This window comes from Tripterygium wilfordii, chromosome 4 (assembly GCF_013401445.1).
Source record: "Tripterygium wilfordii isolate XIE 37 chromosome 4, ASM1340144v1, whole genome shotgun sequence".
NCBI lineage: Eukaryota > Viridiplantae > Streptophyta > Magnoliopsida > Celastrales > Celastraceae > Tripterygium > Tripterygium wilfordii.
The window spans coordinates 5953220-5972664 of record NC_052235.1 but is presented as its reverse complement, the minus strand read 5'-3'; the positions used below and the strand labels follow the sequence as shown (position 1 = coordinate 5972664).

Sequence of the window (19445 nt, the reverse complement as noted above, 5' to 3'; positions counted from 1 at the left end):
ACAGTCCCCATCTCCATCGTCGTCGTCCTTCCCATCTCCGATTATCTCATATTTGCCCGAGTCCATATCGCAGACACAGATTGAGTCGGCGGTGATAGCGAAACTCTCTTTCTCCAATCTCTTTATCTCCAGCAGACTGTTATTAGGAATCCGTTGAGTCTTACAGAGGGTAAGTTCAACGTTCACACAAAGTTCCAATCTTTGAAGCAGTGATTTAAAACTTATTTTGTTTTCGTTCAATTTAACAATCTCTCAACCTCTTCACTGTCAATTTCAGGACTAATAAGAGTTCATAATATCCATATCCGTCGCCTCTTGTCTTGTGAATTTTTATGTAAAAAAAATACACTTTTTCGAATGATATATATATATATACCCACTTTGAAATTTTTGTTCGAGTGGTCAAGTTTACAATTTTGTGGAGCTGCCACTATCACTGACTATTTACACAAAGGATAACCCTATCACCCATTGAAGATTGTGACTGCTGATCAAAGACCAAAACCAGCGTTTTAATGGCTCATTGCAAATCCAATCCATAGTCAAACAAAAACCCAGAACCAAACTGAGTCAAAACAGTGCAGATCAAGCTCCAAATCCAAATTATACCGGAATCTTCATGAACTGCTTATTCATCTTAACATGAATAAGCGCCTACATACATAATGACACTTGAAAAATTATAATACAAACTCCAGTAATATCCCCTTGACAATGCCACTGAGAATTCAATCCAACCTCCTCAATAGATACTCAACTTGCACTTCCTTTGTTAGCGGCATTATCCAGCTTCCGTATAAATCGGCCACCATGCTCGGTTTTATTTTATAGACTGGTTCCACCCCTGGTTCCTCAGAGCTAACCGTTACTTCCTGCCCGAATGTTTTCGCTTTGATCTCCACCCTCCTTGTAACGGCTTCCTCAACTGTTGGGTAGGTAAGCATTGCCATTAGTTTATCCTTGTCCTGCAATATACATACGGCAACAAACAGGAATGAGTAAAGCAAGATTCAAATGATGGAAACTGCTGGAATGGAGCCAACGAAAACCTGTGCGATGATGGCTTCCTTGTAGTCATCAGGGGAGGCACGAAATTTTGCCTCAGCCACAAACTTTCCATAATGAATCCGTTTTGAAAGAGCCTGCATATGCAAAAATACATAAGCATGCAATCATATCAAAGATGTATTGCGGTCCACTCTAAATATGCATATAGAGATGGTCATATTAGACACTGCAGTTATCAAGTTGCACTTTTGCCACCTTTAAAAAACCAAGAGCAGTTTCCACTTTCTGACTGAGAAATTGAGCAGTTTCTTATACTTTTCCTTCTAAGAAAGACGTCTTATTCGAGTGTTTTGCTTCACAAGTGCTGTCCAAATGGTAGTCCAAGAAATTGTGCGTGAAGACTAAAGTTGCACAATTATAGAGCATAAGAGGTTGTATCTAATTCAGCAGAATCAGTTACATACTTACATTCCTATTTTAAAATGAAAATTAATATGAAATTTTGCATAGCCAGGCAAATCAGATGATATGCATACCTGCAAACATATTGTGTCAGCAACTGCCGTAGAGCCACAATTGCCATCATCTCCTTTCTTCACCAATCGCGGGATGAGATCTTTGAAATACATATCCCACACCTTCTTATTTATATTAATTGAAGCAGCAGTGTGATGTAGAACCTGTTTGCAGGTCAAGAAACAAGTCAAATATGGAGGTTGATAAGTTACACCCAAAAATATGAAATGGAAATCTGAGCATGCAGAAAAAAGAGGAGCATCATTTTCCGCAAAGAGGAGGGATGTGGAGGAAAAAGCAAGAGAGCAAGACAAAGCAAGACCACTATATGCTGGCCTAGAAACGAATTATCATTCTTCACGGATATTTTTTAAGGCAAATTGTCACTTGTAGCAATTGTTGCACTACTGGAAGATTTATTTGACCCACGAATGCAATCAAACTACACTGGAACTACTTATAGTTTGTCGGGTTTTGTCGGGGCAAGCAGATAAATATTATAGGCTTGTCTATGTCCCTATAAGCTTCCAAGAACAGAAAGACAAGGCTTGTGCTTACGTCTCTGAATCACTAAATGATAAAACTAATTTTTCAAATTATTACTCACATTAGATTGAGATTCCCAAATCAAAAATTAAAATATTAGTCACTATAGATAAATATACCTTTTGTAAATGTGTACATATATGTCAAAATGTCACAAGACTCTTCTTGCTAAGCTTGAAAATTGAAACCTGCAACAGTTAGCATGACCAACATACATTTCTGATGCTTCTTACAAGTTACCTGTGGATATTGAAGAGGTGGCAAGACTGGCACTGGTAAGTCATCTGGGAAAAAAGGATGCTCATCAGGGCTTTTGTATCTGCCAACCTATTATGCAACACCAAGTCAACAAAACAACAGTACAACCAAATATCTTAATTCCTTTCTTGTTTGTAATCAGTTGTTTTTAAGGAAAGAGAAATTAAAAGCTTTAGTAAATATACTTGAGCATGGAGCCTTTCTGTTTCTCTGAGAATGAACTCGATCAAAGAGCCATGAAACCCCTCCATGGATAAAGCATTTGGATCATATGTGTCCTCATTGTAGCAGTACTGGGATCTCTCTAAAAGGCTAAAGATTATGCTATCCTCCTGGCGAATCAAAGAATGTCGTATGTTCTCCAGGGTCAAACTCTGGCTCTCATCAACCCGTTTCTTCCTTTCCAGTCTACATAGAAACAGAGGTCCATTTCAGAAACATCAAAGGCAACAACAAATGAGTATTCAACAGCCTCTAGACAAAAAGAAAAAGAAAAAGAGTATGCTTAGAAACTTGAAAGGCAAAATAATCACGCGTTCATGAGTTATCCAAAGAACCTAGGTCAAAATCAAAAGAAAAAACGGTAATGTAAGAATTGAAATACACAGAAAAGGTTGCAGAAACAATGCTCATCCATGCTTTCAGAAACATGTTGGTAAAGATCATGCTTCTTTGGCATGCTTGTGCCAAGGCATGTAAATACTGAATGTGGCCTAGTTCAAAAAGGAAAAACCCAACTACATCTTGACAATTTACTGCATTAAGTGCAGGAATTGAAGCAAAAGAAGCTCCAACCAGCTTTGCCTACATTAATTGGTTTCTGAATTTGTGACAGAGAGAAAAGCGAGGAGTGTTCAGAATGTCAGAAAAAACAATATAAACAAGGAAGTCCTGCCCATGGAGTGATGAATTCTGTAGCAACTAGGGAATTTATAACAAATATGAAAAAAATCAAAGTAAAAAAGATAAAAAGAAGTGCACTTCTTTGATAGCATACAATGAAGAACCAATCAAGCAACAACTAAGCATGAATCTCAATATTCAACCATCACCCTTCGACTTTAGTTGAAAACAATGAAGGACCAAGCGAAGTGTTACAGTAAGCAGGAATATGAATGACCATGCTCAACCTTTTCTTTCCAAGTGGTTCTCAGCCTTACAAGGTCTTCCCTAATCTATTAACACCGCCCAATGTGAGAACCGTATCGTTTGATCATTTAGGTCTTTAGATGCAAACTTCCTTTGACTCTTATCTTAATTAATGCTCTTTAAGCATTCTTTGGTCTTGCTTGGTTGTTTATCATTTTTGGTAAGCATCACAGTCACTAAGATATATCATTATATCAAACAGTTACTGCTCTTTAAGCACAATAGTAAGCATTTGTCAATGTAGAACCTTTGATACTCATGAAAACAATCAGGTCTACCATAAACATGTTTGAAAAGTTTGTCATTCATAATGGATCAGGGTACAACAAAATAGAAAAAAGTTCATGTATCTGCAATACAACCAAGCTAATGAAAAAGATCACATAGAGGCCTTTTATGGAGGCACCTAACAAGTTCAAAACTTTTTTTTCTGAACGATAAGTCTAGAACAGTTCAAACGTAAGTATAGAAGAAAAGGAATTCCACCCCCTTCTCTCCGCAGATTAAAATCTATTTCTCCAGAAGTTATAAATCTTACCAGAGACAGAGCATATCACATTAAACAAACTTCTTAACTAGCAAGAAAGCCAATGAATTATTAAAAAACCAATTCAGCAGACAGCAAACAAGTAGAGAAAGAGAAACATATCCCATTAAACATACTACATAATTAGCAACAAAGCAGATGATTAATAAAAAATAAAAAAACCTAATTCAGGAAACAAAGAAACAAGTACATTCATAACAAAAAATAATAATTTAATTACGTGGGTACGCCATACTTGTACCCAGTTGTGGTCGCAGAAACTCGTTCGGAGTAAATGCGTGGTTTTGGCATGTTCGAGTGTGACGTGAAATTTTGCAGACGTTGCATTGAGAATAGCTTGTTGGGTCTGGAAGAAATCAATTCATCACAACCGGGAATCAGAGTAGAGACAGCCCCAGTCAAGAACTTTGCCTCCATTGAAGCGATTTACAGAGTGCAGAGCAAGCAAGAAACAAAAAAAGAAACCTTAGCTTATAAAACCAGACAAGAAGAAAGACCAATAAAAGATAGTGACGTTTTCGCGGTTTGATTGGTTGCCTGGTGTTAGGTGTTCATTATTGAGAAAAAGGAGTTGGTGAAGTGCGTTTCACGATGTCACAACTTCACGAGTTGGGTACTGCTCAACTCAATATATACCTTCTGAGTTCTGAATTAGTCTAGGTGAGTCGTTTCTGAGCGGACTCGGCCGCAATATATCAACAAATTTCACAGTTTATTTTTTTTTTGTCAGGGCTAGTTTGATAGACCATTTATAAAGTAGCAGGTATGCCAGTAGAAACGGTGGTAGCAGAAATGCTGAACAATTTTAGTAGCAGATATGCTGGTTGAATGTTGGATAGGTGTTTGGCTTGCACAAAGCATTTGTGCTAAAAACTAGTATAAATGCTGATCAAAATATTTAACCAAACGGGCCCTAAATTTGTGAAACTAGTGTACAGGGTCAAACGGATTGGGCCCTATTATATGGGCTGACCCCTATTTTACATGGCTTATGGCCCAATAACATAACTGTTTCAAAGTGGGCTGGGGGCTGTGAGCCCGGCCCGACACATGCTAAATCGGCCTGGTACACTGGCTGGGTCGGGGTTCATGGCCCGTTTTAGGATGTGGGACGTGTCAGGCCCGCCTCGTCAGTCGTCAACACCATTGAAGCCTCCTGGGCTGCTCAAGTAGCTCATTGCATCTTCCATCTCCGACGACAAATACGAACTCTCCGGTGGTGATGTCCATGAAGAAGCCTTGATCAAGTTTGTTGAGTGATTGAATTGTTCGTTTAACGCAATCGGTGGCGATGGGTTCAGCTTCAAATCAAGCTTTGGACTATTATTGCATCTTCCTCTACTCATCTGTAATTACCAGTTAAACTTAAACACACAGCTTGTGAGAATGACATTTTTTTCTTCTTCGATTTGGTTTTTCATACTCTGTATTGAACTGTTACATTAATTTGGTATATGTCTTATTTCTGGGTTTTCTTCACCACACAGACTCTGGGTTTCCGTGTTCCTATGCAATTCAATTATTATGGTTGGCGAGAAGTATCATTCAATTGTCTGAATTGGGTAGTTATATAGGACATTGATGAAGAACAAATAAGTTGAGTTAGACTCTAGATAGATTTACAATACCCATAAGCCCTTATGAATTTGTTATTTCAAGTTCAACGTTCTTGTCCAGATTTAGAAAATCAATCTTAATGTGTTGGTTGTGAATTCTCTTTATCTATTATTATTCCTCACGCTAAAGGCACACCAATGATTAAGAGAAGAAAAAATGTCATTCTCACAAGTCAACTTTGTAGGATTTGTAAATTCTATCATGCCATCAAGAGAGAATTTTTTTTTTTATATTTAGTATTTTAATTGTAAATTGTCATGCATTTAGCCATTTACTTAATTTGTCCTAACCCAAGCAAGCAAACAATCCATGCTAGCCTAAAACTGCAAAGCCGGCACACAGTTCCAGGTTCCCAAGTCCCAACCTTGATTAACTACGAAAATGAAAAGCAAAGCAGCTCTCCGATTGATCTCAATCTGAATTCTCCAGTTTTCTCAATACAAAAACAATGGAAGGACTCCAATCCCTAAATCCCACTACACCTTCACCACGATATGATATAATAATTCTTGGGGCTTCAGGCTTTACAGGCAAATATGTTGTCAGAGAAGCACTCAAGTTTCTCAAGGTCCCTCAATCTCCTCTCCAGTCTCTTGCTCTTGCCGGTCGCAACCCTACCAAGCTGACTCAAGCCCTCAAATGGGCGGCCCATCCGGACCCACCTCCCTCCCTGCCCATCCTCACCGCCGATACCACCGATCCTCCCTCACTCCGCCGCCTCTGCTCCCAAACTAAGCTCATCCTCAACTGTGTCGGCCCCTTCCGCCTCCTTGGAGAGCCGGTCGTCGCCGCCTGCGCAGAGACTGGGTACTGATAATCTCTCTCTCTCTCTCATATGCCTAACATATGTCTGTATCAATTCCTATGTTGGCTATGCAGATTTCTCTGAGTTTTTCCACTCAATTTGTTAAATTTTCTATTTGTTGTTTCTAATGAAAAGTGTTGAACTTTTAATTCAACTTAGGGTTTTTATATCATGAGGTTCTAAACGTTGGCGATTTTGACTTCTCTTTGAATTTTTGTGACAACTTCTACTAGGTGTGATTACTTGGATATATGTGGGGAGCCTGAGTTTATGGAAAGAATGGAGGCAAAGTACCATGATAAGGCCGTGGAGACTGGTTCTTTGGTGGTCTCTGCGTGTGGGTTTGATTCAGTGCCAGCTGAATTGGGGTTGATGTTCCATTCAAGGCGGTGGGAGCCTCCATCGGTTCCAAATCGAGTTGGGGCATATCTAAGTTTGGAATCTGATAAAAAGATGGTTGGTAACTTTGGGACTTTCCAGTCCGCCGTTTTGGGGGTGGCCAACATGGACAAGTTGATGGAGTTGAGGCGGTCGAGACCTAGGAGGCCTAGGCCAATGGTGAGAGATTTTTCCTTCCAATTTTTTGATCAATCTGATAGTTTGTTTGTGATGCTCTTGGTTTGTTATGATTTGAATATGGTATTTCTTGGTGTTACTTTTTGGTTTTATGTTTACATATCATATAGTTACAGGCACTTCTCTCAGTTCAAATCATTATTTGATTGCATTGTAGATAGATAGAAGTATATTGAGTTGGGATTAAGAAACCTGTTCCTCCTTAAAGTGGAGCCCAAAATGCCTGTTTGTTTTGTTGTGGATCTTTTGGTTCAGTCCGTGTCCACAAAATCAAAGGAAATGTTGTGTCAAGTCCTTTTCTATAACTTGGGAGATGGATTATTTGGGTTTTGAATGTGCATGGAAAAAAGTTTACACTTCACAAATTATGGATATATATTTATATTATCTTCTGCTTAGAGCATTGGCTTTAGAGGGGGCTAGATTTATGATTCTATGCCTGCTGAGTGCTGATCAAATGTTACTTAAAGCCATTAAATGGTTTGCTTTAGTTTTCGTTAACTGTGAGATTAGTGTTATGAGGTAGTTAGCGAATTATTCAGAATTAGGAGACCTTGAATTAAGTGCAGAGAAGATTTCTGTTCCAAATTTATTCACCTTGTTAAATCTGTTGAGGAAAGTTTAGATCTATTCGCAATCTGCATGTCAATAAATCTTAATGGCTTCTTTCTAGTTTGACTATGGGTCAAATTTTTCTAAAGTTGAAGCCTTTTGCATTGGTTGCAGATTCCAGGTCCCCCTCCTCCTAAAGGACCTATGATTGAACACAACAAGAAAATTGGCCTCTGGGCAGTGAGGCTACCTTCAGCAGATTCTACTGTTGTCAGGAGAACTCTTTCAGCTCTAACTGAAAATCCTGGCGGTCTTCCTGGAGTTAATGAGGGCCCCGAACATATTGCTAAGAGGGAGGCCTTCTGGTCGACAGTCAAGCCAGCTCATTTCGGGGTGAAGATAGGCTCTAAATCTCTGCTGGGTGTCCTTCAGTTTATCACAACTGGGATGTTCATTGGGCTATTGGGTAGAATCTCTTTTGGAAGGTGGCTTCTTTTGACATTTCCTTCATTTTTCACCCTGGGATGGTTTAGTAAGAAGGGTCCCTCTGAAGATGAGGTGCAAAGTGCTACATTCAAGATGTGGTTTATTGGACAAGGTTTCAGCAATGGCAGTCTTGCTTCACAAGGAAATGCAAAACCTGATATGGAGATGGTAACAAGAGTAATGGGACCGGAGATTGGCTACTTGACAACCCCAATAATTCTGCTTCAGTGTGCTCTTGTTGTTCTGAGCAAGCGCGACGACCTCCCGAAAGGAGGAGTTCTTACCCCTGGGATTGTGTTTGGTCCAACAGATCTCCAAGAAAGACTACAAGAGAATGGAATATCTTTTGATGTTGTTTCAAAGAGTTCTCTCCCTTCTTAAAGCCTACAGCCTCAAAGTTGTGAGAAACAGTCGGAAATCTTTGGACCATCATCTCAAAAACAAAAACATGATCAATAAATAAATTTCACTTGCACTTTTACTTGTACTAGTTTATGTTTTGTTTGATCAAGAATTGATTTGCAGCTGATTTACTCTGACAAAGTGGATAGGAATCAAACCTACAATCTCTAGGGAGGGACAACTCTTTCCTAATCATTAGGTTAGGAGGTAATTCTAGGTCATATGAAAGGCTCCACAACCTCGAGGACTCATTTAACAAATTATGATTGTGGACTCATTTAACAAAATGTGATGGAAATATCATGAGACTTAAACTAATAATCTCCCGTTTACGTTCAGAATTATCGTGATCAAATTGACCCACTTCTAGTTATCTATCAGACAAGTAGCAGGTAAACTCCAGGTCATATGAAAAAGCCCTCGTAATCCCATGAACCCATCTCATAAATTGTGATGAAGACGCCCGTGAGACTTAAAACTCACAACCTCCCGTTTATGCTAAGCGCTACCTCCATCAAATTCACCATCTCAACCAAACAACCCATACCCGTTTTTCTATACGATATTTCCCGCTAGCATTAAACTTCATAAACATGGAATTCTCCGAAAGAGGTGATTTTATGCAATTTCAAAATAATATCATAAATAATACAAGAAATCTCCGTAGAGGTAAATGTTACGTGGGCAAGAAATACAATTTGATTGCAAACTACAATAATTACATCCATTTTAAATACCAACCACTAAATGGCAGGACTTATTCCACCTTCAGCATAATATGAAGCACCTCAGTTCATAAATAATACAAGAAATCTCACATCACTGCACTAATCAATTAACATGTCTCCTCCATTTGTGGTTTGAATTGTTCCTTTAATATTACTATGAATGGATGAGGTTTCGCTGTGCCTTTTCGACGCTTGGAACTTAACGAATTCCTCTATTTTAGCCTTCAACTCAGTGTGTGGAATCAGCATGTCCGCGGTAAGATGTGACCGGTTGAACGGATCAGACTGAAATACATAATAATTCAATTAGCACTAGAAAAGAGTTTTCTGTCATATATCTATCAAGGTAAGCAACGAGAGGCAAAGACGTACGCTATCGCTAAGAAGATGCCTTTGAATGACAGGCCGGTCTACAGTGGTCCTTGAAGAAGGTAAGATCACTGGATCCTTCATCAATGTGCACTGCACCAGAGAATAAGAAGAAACCAGAATTTTTCCAAATCAGACATGCCACAGAAATGTTTACAGACCGAACCACAGTGGAACTCATCTCATCATACAGATATAGCATATCTCAAAATCCAAATACATACACAAGAATCAGAAGTATTGTTAAACATATGACCAGCTAAAACAGTTGCTACCTAAAGCGCAAACATACCTGAATAGGATCAAGGAATTCATCAGGTATCTCTCCAAGAGCAGCTTCAGCATCCATTGCCTCAGAAGCTGCAAGTTTGGCTTTTGCACCTAGGTCAATAAATGCTTGTATAACCCTCCCATCTTCGCCAATTCTCCTAAGGACATCTGCCGCAGCACTGAACAACTGGAGTAGAGTCCAATTATCAAAATGTGCAACCAACTAGGCTCAGGTTATTCCAGCAATTAATTCTGTAACCGTCTAAATTACCTGGTCATTGTAAGAACGACCATCTCTCGAGATGGCAGCTGGGAAGCAATTTTCGGTATCACCCTTTGCCAGATGAACATATATGCAGACAATCTTCAAATAAACCAGTAAAAGTTAGCTGATTGTAAAAATGAAAGAGAGACCATTGCTTATAAGAGGAAACTCAGCAGCTTCCTAACAATATAATTTAAGTTGCACCATCCCACTAATAATTGATGTTACCACTGTAACCGCCCCTCAAAAAATTTAAATCAGACTATCTTGCACTGAGTTAGATCAGGTCCAGTCAAATTGGTACTCACGAAGTAAATGAGCTAGATATTAGCTAACACATATTATACTACATTTTAATACTATACAAATTGGAAACACTTATACCAACCTGCTTAAGCAGCTGTTTTGGACGGAATTCGTACTTTTCTGGGTCTTTTAAAGTAAGAGATTTTCTTTGAGGACCCACAAGCTGTAACAGAAAGTAATTGAGCATGCTGGCCACTCTCTCCATCTGGAAAGAAGGGTAGCAATACATTCAGCACTCACAAAAGTTTTAATAAGCTTTAACACATAAAAACTTAAAAAACAGAAATGGTGAGCAACTCGCATGGTCAAACAACATACAAAAGAGGAAAAGAGGTTACCATCTCAGGTAGTAGGAAAGGAGCAGTAATCTGCTCTGATGTGAATGCCAGCATACTCACATCTTCATTTGCTAGCTTCATGTCAATCCGAATAATCTGAGAACATCCATACACATATGTTCTCACTCTGCTTTTCAAGATACAAAAAATAATAAATAACCCTGTCAAACTTTGATAAATGAACATAAATAAATAAACTGACGTTTTCTTGAGAGTGAAATAGGCGGGTCCTCTCCTGCCTCTCTTGAGCTGGTCTTCGCTCCCATTCTGCAGTGTTTGACATTTCAGCTTCTAGTTCTTTAAGTTCAAGAATCTTGTTAAGACTCTCATCAAGTAGATATATGCTATCGTTGATCAGGAAGTTCAGGAAATTCAAATAGACACCCTTTTCCTCTTGCTTAGCAATCTAATCAACCAACAAATAAAATGCATGCGCTGAGAGAGACAGAGATTCAATCCAACTTAGAAAAATGAAGTTGATTAGTCTGTGAAGATGACTTTTACCTGTCTCCAAGAATTACGATGACTAGGGACCTGCCACAGATACTCTAGCAGCTCCGCAATATTATGTCGGATGTTAAACTTGTCATAGAACTGCACACCAAGCAAAGCATTACGAACTTTCAACAAAAAAAAAAAGTTCCCCACATTCACTTTTTTTTTTTTCATGAATAGGAAAAAAGTAGTATTTCAAAAAATTTTGTGAAATAATTAATCCTGGCTGATACCAGAACCAATGACATCTAATAACCTTCAAAGGTGGACTCTTTTCATGGTGATAAAGGAGGTACAGAATAACTCGCAAGCCAGTACAGTTAAGAAGGCCATTACAGGAGCAGGCAAACATTCGCAGGATAAAGCCATAAATCTTTATTAATTTTTTGGAAGAAGAAAATGTCAGATAATTTAACTGAAAGACAAAGCAAAAGAGAACACAAGCTTCCGAACATACTTCGATCGCATCATTTTAAGTGATAGCATCAATTTTCTGATCAATGCATTGTATCTAAAAATCTCCTTAACATGTTCTTATCATTGACCTCCTTCCTAGCACGATATATGGTAGTCAAAGAATAGACATTCAAAATGCTTGTATTTTACTAAAATCCTTCAGAGAAATACCAATATGTTGGACAGTAATGAGACTTCACAGAATTTCAGTTTTTTTATTTTATTTAATAAGAGGGTAAAGAGCTTTAGTTCGCTTTACTTGACCGATGGATGTAGCTTAAAGACAGTGCAGCAGTGGTCTCTATAAACAAGATGGTTCTAGAATTGAAAAACAGCAAATTCTGGAAGTAGAATTAATATACGAATGCCGTTATCGTCTTCAAATGTAAATTATGCCACAAGATACTACTTTGTGATCCAATCCACAAACTTGCCAATGGAAGCACTTTCTTTCTACCCACAGAGACAAAGAGAAAGCAAGTTCAGCCATGCATAGTTCTAGCACAAATAAACAGCCTATATGATTACCCAAAGCAAGACTGAACACAACAGGGCCAAGTGGTAAGAAATTATCCGCTCTATTCATATGCAACCAAAATTGACATCTAGGACATTAAATTTCTTGACAGCTTATATCTTATGGCAGTCACCTGTGTATGAGAACCCGTGAACTCAATGTCAACATAAAGATTCAAAAGATTCCTCACAAGATACTCAAGAGACAATTGATGGCCTTCAAACAGAGAAGCTGTAGCAGATGACCCACTGCACCATACAATCAGCAAATTACCCAGTACATAAAGTTGCAGGTTAAGTATTGAACATAACCTTGGCAAAAATGGATAAGGGAGCAAATCACCTTTGACGGGGCATCCAGCAATTCAATACTTCAACCATCTTTGCCCTTAGATAAGGGTTTCTGATAAATTTTGGACTTGCCATGAACATGATAATGAAGTTCATAAATTCATCCTGTCATGCAAGAATAAAATATAATCATGGATAACACAATGGATGTGATTATAGGGACTATTGACTGGTATCACTTCACATTTTAGCTTTGAAACATAGATCCTACCAGCAAAACTCCATCCAAAGCTTTAGGAATTCGGGAAGCAAATATAAGCAGCTCGATCGCATCTTCCACAAAGTGCTCAGGCATGGATGCAAATTCCATTGGGCAAGTAGAAGGCAGAGGCATTTTAAATCCACCAACCAGGCCCACCAACCAAACCAACATTAGCCGATAGAAAGAGAGTGCGTCCTGAATAAGTATTCCATCCTTAAGGGGGAAAGAACAAAAAATTGAACCAATGGTCAGTAAAGCGACTAATTGCAGAATGGTCAACAGCAGTTATAAATTGGGGAAGTGAATGGAAATAAAATGATTTAAGATTTATATTACATCTTTATCACACTTATCGCATACAGATTTCAATAAGAGAGACCTACTCTCAGTATCTGAGCTTCATAACAAAGCTTTTCCTGTGAATACATCTCCAACTCTTTCTCAAGTCGAGCAATATCCAAATCCAATTGTGGAGAAGGTGCTTGCCCTTGCATGGCCTTCAAAGTGGACAGAGCATCTTCACTTCTTGAAATATCCTGGATAAAACGTCAATAAAGAACGAAAAAGTGAATATCCAAATTTCAAGCCTTCGGAAGAGGGACACAGTATATAAAAATCATCAGAAGCCTAGATTAATCTGACCAAGAAATTATAAGGAGTTCCGCCGATACAGGAAAAAGAGTCCTGCTTATACGGACTACCTTATGGTTCTTACCTGAACTAGATGCTTAAAGTCAGAAAATGCTTTCAACAGGCCCAAGTTAAGGACTCTCGCAGTCATAAAGAAGCATTCACAAATAAATGGGTATTTAGTTCTCTGTGCACTACTTGATACAGGGTTGGCATTTTGGGCAGAAACTCCACCAATGCTGCTTCCAGAACTGGTGGCTTCTTGAGAGTTCAGCCAGCGACTGACACCTTCAACTGACTGATTGGAGCCATCACCTCTCCCAGGATTTTCTCTATTAATCCATTCAGCAACTTCTTCTGACGATGCGTGTAAAGCAGTCAGCCCCCTGAAATATTTTCACAAGCAGTAACATGGAACTACCGGAAACCTCAATGATGAGGATCAAAGGGGATCAAAGTATGTAGCGGTCAAAAACCTTACCTTAAATCCAAACGGCTACTGTCAAATACATACTTAGGATCAATTTTGTCTTTTTTGTAAAATTTGCATCTAAGAATGGCTCACAGAGCCGAAGCATGATAACACTGAGATTGACAAACATGCCTGAACTTGCACAAGATATAGGATCAACCTGTGACAATGACAAAAACAACACAGTCTAATGTCGGCATTTGCGTAAAACATTTGACCAAACAAACAAGAAACAAACTACTTCATATCACTGAAATTTAATGCTATTAGCAAAGATCAAGATCTTGTAGTGTCAATCACACTTTAACTGTAATGACCAAGGGTAGGGTACCTGTATATGGGCCCTCGATGAGTTCTTATTGATCACCTCTGCAAGATACTCAAGAACATTCTCACGGGTATCAGTATTTTTGAGAAGTGTAAGCATGACTTCTGCTAAACCATCATGTAAGTTCTTCATGACAGTCTTGATCGTGGTAAATGCTGATAACAAGTCAGCTGGTCGACGAGTTGATGATTCAGAGAAGCATTGCTGGCTGAAAATTTCGATACACAACTGACGAATCAGAAAGAAACCTTTTGGGCACCAAACTTCATTGCAAATGCAACTAGCAATATATTCATATGTGAATAAATAAAATCCTTTAAAGGCTTATTGGGGTAAAAATGTTCTCTATTATACTTTTCCCTTGAAAATAGAGAGGTTAAGAAAACGGTATATGATAAAAATTAATTGTGTCCGATCAATCACTAGAGAATCATAGAAAAAGTATGCCCTGTGTGATCTCTGATGGAAAAGAATACCAAAGAACAGCCAAAAAACAACAGCACCCAGCCTTTGAACAAATTTGGAAGAGCATCCTCGCTTAAGCTACCCCAATATGAGCATGAGCATGAGCATAGAGGACATTCATGTAGATAAAGAGTGTGTAATTCTAATATAAACATCACAGGTACAAATCAGTTTGAAAACAACTCTTAAATTAGGTTATAAAACTTCAATGGATAAAAAAAAAAGAAACATCACTCAGCGCGCAAGAAATAATTTCAAGAAAATATTCCTTCCAGCATCAATGTGTTATTTGTTTTACTGAAAATAAAAATTAGACTTTTAAAAGTAACTTCGTAGGATTTCATCAAGAGAATTCAAGCTCTTCTACCAACTAATCATTTTCAACCTACAACTGATCTTATGCATATGTCAAGAACAGAGTTTCTGACTAACTTCCAAAATGTAGAATCTGTTTTTGTTCTCTCACTTGTAAGATATATAAAAACAACAGACATAGTCCCTATATTCAGGAATTAAAGTGGCAGCCACTCATCAATCTCCCACTAATTGCCAATATGTTAGAATTCATGTTCATTCTCCACAAAAAAAAAATGGATGAAAGAATCTATGTTGAAATCCCCATCTTTATGAGCCCGGTACTGGCAAGCCACTACCTTCATGTGTCACGAAGGTATTAACTGATAATAAGTGGCTAAGGACTGTCGGGCCCTTTGCAACTTATTTAGCCAAAATAATAATCGTTCAAATGGTGATCAAACGCATCCCCATCTCTTGGAAGAGGCAGTCAAATTAAACATTGATTCTCAGAGAGTTTTAAGACAAACTATTTGCACGGCTTGCCTATTAACGTTCCTAAAAACTTCATTTCTGTTATTTAAAAGATCACTTTCTCACCGGCTCAAGTGGTATAGACAATCATTTACCTCAGGGTCTTCTCCACCCAGAAAAAAAAGGGCAAAAAAAAAAAGAAGTCAATCCAACAAGTCGTCAGCCACTAATACATAATGAACACCTAACACTCAACACTTCAACTCCTTTCCTTTGGCAGCAACCCCAATGAACCCCAAGAAATGCGACCAAGAAAATACCAAGACACCAAAACGATGACAAGAACCAGCCGAAAGCATAACACAGCATACCAAAAACGAAAAGATTTGGAGCATAAAAGGTCTTAAATTTTCAACTCACCCAACATCCGGCTGGCTCTTAAATACGTATGATCGGGCAGGGAACTAACGTGAAAAAGGCCCCTAAAATGCTGGTCATTTCGATGACACGACCATTCAAGTAAACCCCCTTTCGGTATCCACCATGGATGACTGACCAGGGATTTCGCTCCAGCAGGAAAGCTAACTAAGAATAGCAATGCTCGTAATGGCTGCTGAAAATTTCCCAAAGCCGTGACTTTAACCACGTTTTCCCTCAAATCCTCATACAGTCCTTCAGTATCGGGTCAACTGTATCGAAATCTGCATCTCTAAAGATCTCCTCCAAAAACCCAGGCGGACACTGGACCCCACTACCACTACCAAACCCATCCACAGCCGCATAAATTAGCGGCAAGAGCGGCGAAGCGCTGCGCTTACTACTCAGATTACCGCCAGAGAACAGCTCGGGATTCCCTAAGTGGATTCTACAATACGAAACAGATAGCTTCTTCAGCTGCTTAATCACGCTCTCCATCTCCGATCGCAAATTCTTGTCCTTCATCGACACGATCTTCTTCGCCTCCTCGTGCGCACGTTGGTAGCAGCCGAGTAAGTAATCAAATGGGGGCTCAACGCCTGCGAACTGGCCGGAGAGTCGATCGATAAGAATACGCTCCATGAGGTCGCGCGAGAGCCTCAATTCCCTGCCCTCGCTGAGAATCTCAGCCGCGGTCATCTCCAAGTAGACGATTCGAGAATCGTTTGTGTCTCCGCTATCGGGTGAGAGATACAAGGAGGATTTTGCGGAGGATTATGTCCTCCACCTCCTCAGGTGACCTTTGAGGTCTCTGAGATGCCATAGCACATAAAGATGAGAAATTAAATAAATGAAGTTCAAATTTTTATACACTATATAAGTTATCCCAGGACAGATGATATTTGATTTTCTCGGGAAAGTGAAGGAAAATTTTGGGATGATAGAGAAGTTCAAAGCAGACGGAACGGGAATGTTTGTACAAGGAATCAAATGTTTTGACGACTTCAGTTCAGAAGAAATGTGTAGAGTTCGAAGTACAGCTTCGGAACGGAGATGCACCATGAAACAAGCCATATCCCTTATGTGTATGAACGACGTCGTATAAGTGCAATACATAGAGGAGTGCCACGTAAAAGTAAAATCATTATAATGGGATTGGACTAGGCCTTTGGGCTTCTTATAGGTCAGTCCGTTCAGAGTACTTAAAGGCCAAGCCCATTATTTACTACAAATTTCCAAGTGGGCTTCATATTAGGCCGCCCCGGTTAGGATGTTACAGTCTTCAAAATAAAATGGCACTACTAGGCCAGCCTTCTTAGACTGAATGGGCTAAGACTTAAATAGGCCAGATTGCAGCAAAATTTACAAGTGGGCTTGTTAGTAATGCCACATTGACACTCACCAGGCCAGCCTGCTTAGGATAAATGGGCCAAAAGTAAATAGGTCTCTTTGCAACTATATTAAATCGTACTAGGTTATGGAGCCCATGGGCCTGGATTTACTAACTGATAACGACGTCGTTGTCGGCTTTAATTTCTTTAATGAAGAATCTGAGAGTGAAAGCTTACGCGCATATTGGAGAAGGTTGTCAGATCTTCGAAAGTCACAACCAAAGAGACCCGAAAGACAGAGAGGAAGAGACACAGAGAGGGTCCTCCGATACCCTCTTCTTCATCTTCTTCTCTCTCGTGAACGTCTCCGTGTTCCTTTCGAGATCCTCTCTCGGTCTCTCTTCAATTTGACGCATCTTGGACAGGCTCTTCTCGGGACAGTCTTTGATCGTCTTGGTTTGGTACGAATTGGTTTTTCTTGCTTATTGTCCCCTGATATGGATTTCGGTTTTAAATTTTTGATTAGGGTACCTTTTATGCTTACGATTTAGCGCTTTGTAGTCTTGAACTTTTCATCATTTTAATGTGAGGGATCTCGATTGGTGCTTAAATTCATGAAATTTTTGTTATGGTATGTAATATGGATGATTGAATAAAGGTGATTTTGATGTTATTGTTGGGTGATTTTATTTTATTTACGCTGAGGATGCTTTAAATTAGGGTAAATATTTGGTTTCTTTTTACTATTTCGCTTGATTTGAGCTTTGATTTTTTTTTCTGCATATGTAAGATGGATGCATCAAGTTTTGGCTGGCTTGTTATTCTGTAAAGAGAGGATTTTAATGATATTGAATCTTCAATAGATATGTTCTTAATAATTGGCTTTATACTATAAAGTTTTGACTTTCCAACGATAACTCATTGATATCAGCCTAGCTGAGTTGTAACTTTGGTCGCTGGGTCTTGGAAATCGCCCCCTGGATAGAATTTGCCTTATTCAAAATTGTAGGATGGATGCTCTAGTAAATAAAATTTTGGTTAAGCTAGTAGCGCCAATGAAGTAGGTGGATTTCAATCTCTGACACAAGTCACACAACAATTGAGTCAGTTTTTGTCTGTTCTTTTTCTTTTTTCTGAAAGCTATTTGCAAATTATTCCTATCATCATTTTCATTTTTGTCGTTGTTTTAATTTTTTTATTAAAACTAGTCTTGTGTACCGAAATGAAAATACTTTTAATCTTCATTTTATGTGGTCCGCTATGATTATGGAAATTTTCTTTCATGTTCTGTCGATGGATCAACCAAGCCAAGAACCTTGGTAAAATGCTTTGATGAAAAACTATTTTCCTAGCCTCTCATGTTTGTTTGGTGAGTGGGAGTGGTTTGTTTGCCCCTTGAGTCCTTGACATTGCTCTGTTAACTGCAAATAATTTTGCATACTTTGAATGCAAAATTTGAACCACGGCTGAGTTCCACTAGAGAATTCTAATATGTTTGAGAAGCACCACTGGTTCGGTGGTTGGCTTATCACCACCCTGAGTATGCCTTTTAAATGACGGCTGATTTGGAATTTCGCTTTCTTATGCTGTGTCCCTTTTTTTTAGGTTACTTTCTGCAAATATTGCTATTGGCAGTAATATGTCAGAAAATGTTTCTGCAAAGGTCCAGGATGGTATATAATGGTGTCTGTTGTTGAGGTAACACAATTAGCTTAGCAAGTGATGTGCTTTGTATAATCACGAGGAATATGTGGAATTTTACATCCAGTGGCGAATCTGGGAATGTTAGATTGAAGAATAACTATCTAAAGCAAACTCAGGGTGCTTCAGAATGCTCAGATGATGAGCTTTCATCTACTGTTAGTAGGGAGGAAGGTCTGGAGTGCCCAATTTGCTGTGAATCCTTCAATATTTGTGAAAATGTACCCTATGTGTTATGGTGTGGCCATACCCTGTGTAAAAATTGCATCTTTGGACTGCAATGGGCTGTTGTGAAATTTCCTACTCTACCAATTCAGCTTCCGCTCTTTATATCCTGCCCATGGTGCAACGTATTATGCTTTCGTCTGGTATACAAAGGGAACCTCAGGTTCCCTAGGAAGAATTACTTTTTACTTTGGATGGTTGAGAGCATGAATGGTGATAGACTGAAGTCTCATGATGGCTTATGTGAAGACCACCACCATCCCGATTGGACATCAAGCTGCAGTTTTAGCCCCGGGAATTCAGGGTGATAAAACCATGGTAATTTTTAGGAGGGGACGGCACATTCGTAA

General features: G+C 38.9%; 4 protein-coding genes across 5 annotated transcripts; 2 read left to right on the top strand and 2 right to left on the bottom strand.

Moving 5' to 3' along the window:
* Positions 1-485: 485 nt before the first annotated feature.
* Positions 486-4637, bottom strand: LOC119996681 (chorismate mutase 1, chloroplastic-like). Of its 2 annotated transcripts, none has more exons than XM_038843399.1 (6): positions 4245-4637; positions 2514-2736; positions 2311-2397; positions 1545-1688; positions 1050-1142; positions 486-965 (listed from the first exon to the last, which is right to left on the bottom strand). In XM_038843399.1, the coding sequence occupies exons 1-6, from the start codon at positions 4439-4441 to the stop codon at positions 729-731; spliced, it is 981 nt and encodes a 326-aa protein (XP_038699327.1). In that variant the 5' UTR covers positions 4442-4637; the 3' UTR covers positions 486-728. The 2 variants fall into 2 exon arrangements, with proteins under 2 accessions (XP_038699327.1, XP_038699328.1); XM_038843400.1 differs by having other exon boundaries at positions 4260-4633.
* Positions 4638-5922: 1285 nt separating this feature from the next.
* LOC119996669 (probable mitochondrial saccharopine dehydrogenase-like oxidoreductase At5g39410) lies at positions 5923-8544 on the top strand. The gene is made up of 3 exons (XM_038843388.1): positions 5923-6448; positions 6680-7004; positions 7749-8544. The coding sequence occupies exons 1-3, from the start codon at positions 6090-6092 to the stop codon at positions 8439-8441; spliced, it is 1377 nt and encodes a 458-aa protein (XP_038699316.1). The 5' UTR covers positions 5923-6089; the 3' UTR covers positions 8442-8544.
* Positions 8545-9061: 517 nt separating this feature from the next.
* On the bottom strand, positions 9062-16661 carry LOC119996660 (probable ubiquitin conjugation factor E4). The gene is given in 22 exon segments (XM_038843377.1): positions 9062-9475; positions 9563-9652; positions 9852-10016; positions 10101-10193; positions 10483-10605; positions 10739-10834; positions 10941-11144; positions 11243-11332; positions 12340-12454; positions 12549-12661; positions 12768-12971; positions 13142-13294; positions 13474-13774; positions 13870-13921; positions 13924-14020; positions 14192-14396; positions 15842-15866; positions 15869-15901; positions 15904-15952; positions 15954-16093; positions 16096-16579; positions 16581-16661. Coding segments are annotated over 22 exon segments (3099 nt in total). The 3' UTR covers positions 9062-9289.
* Positions 16662-18917: 2256 nt separating this feature from the next.
* On the top strand, positions 18918-19403 carry LOC119996849 (tripartite motif containing 13-like). The gene has a single exon (XM_038843637.1). It carries the CDS (start codon positions 18918-18920, stop codon positions 19401-19403), a length of 486 nt encoding a protein of 161 aa, XP_038699565.1.
* Positions 19404-19445: the final 42 nt, after the last annotated feature.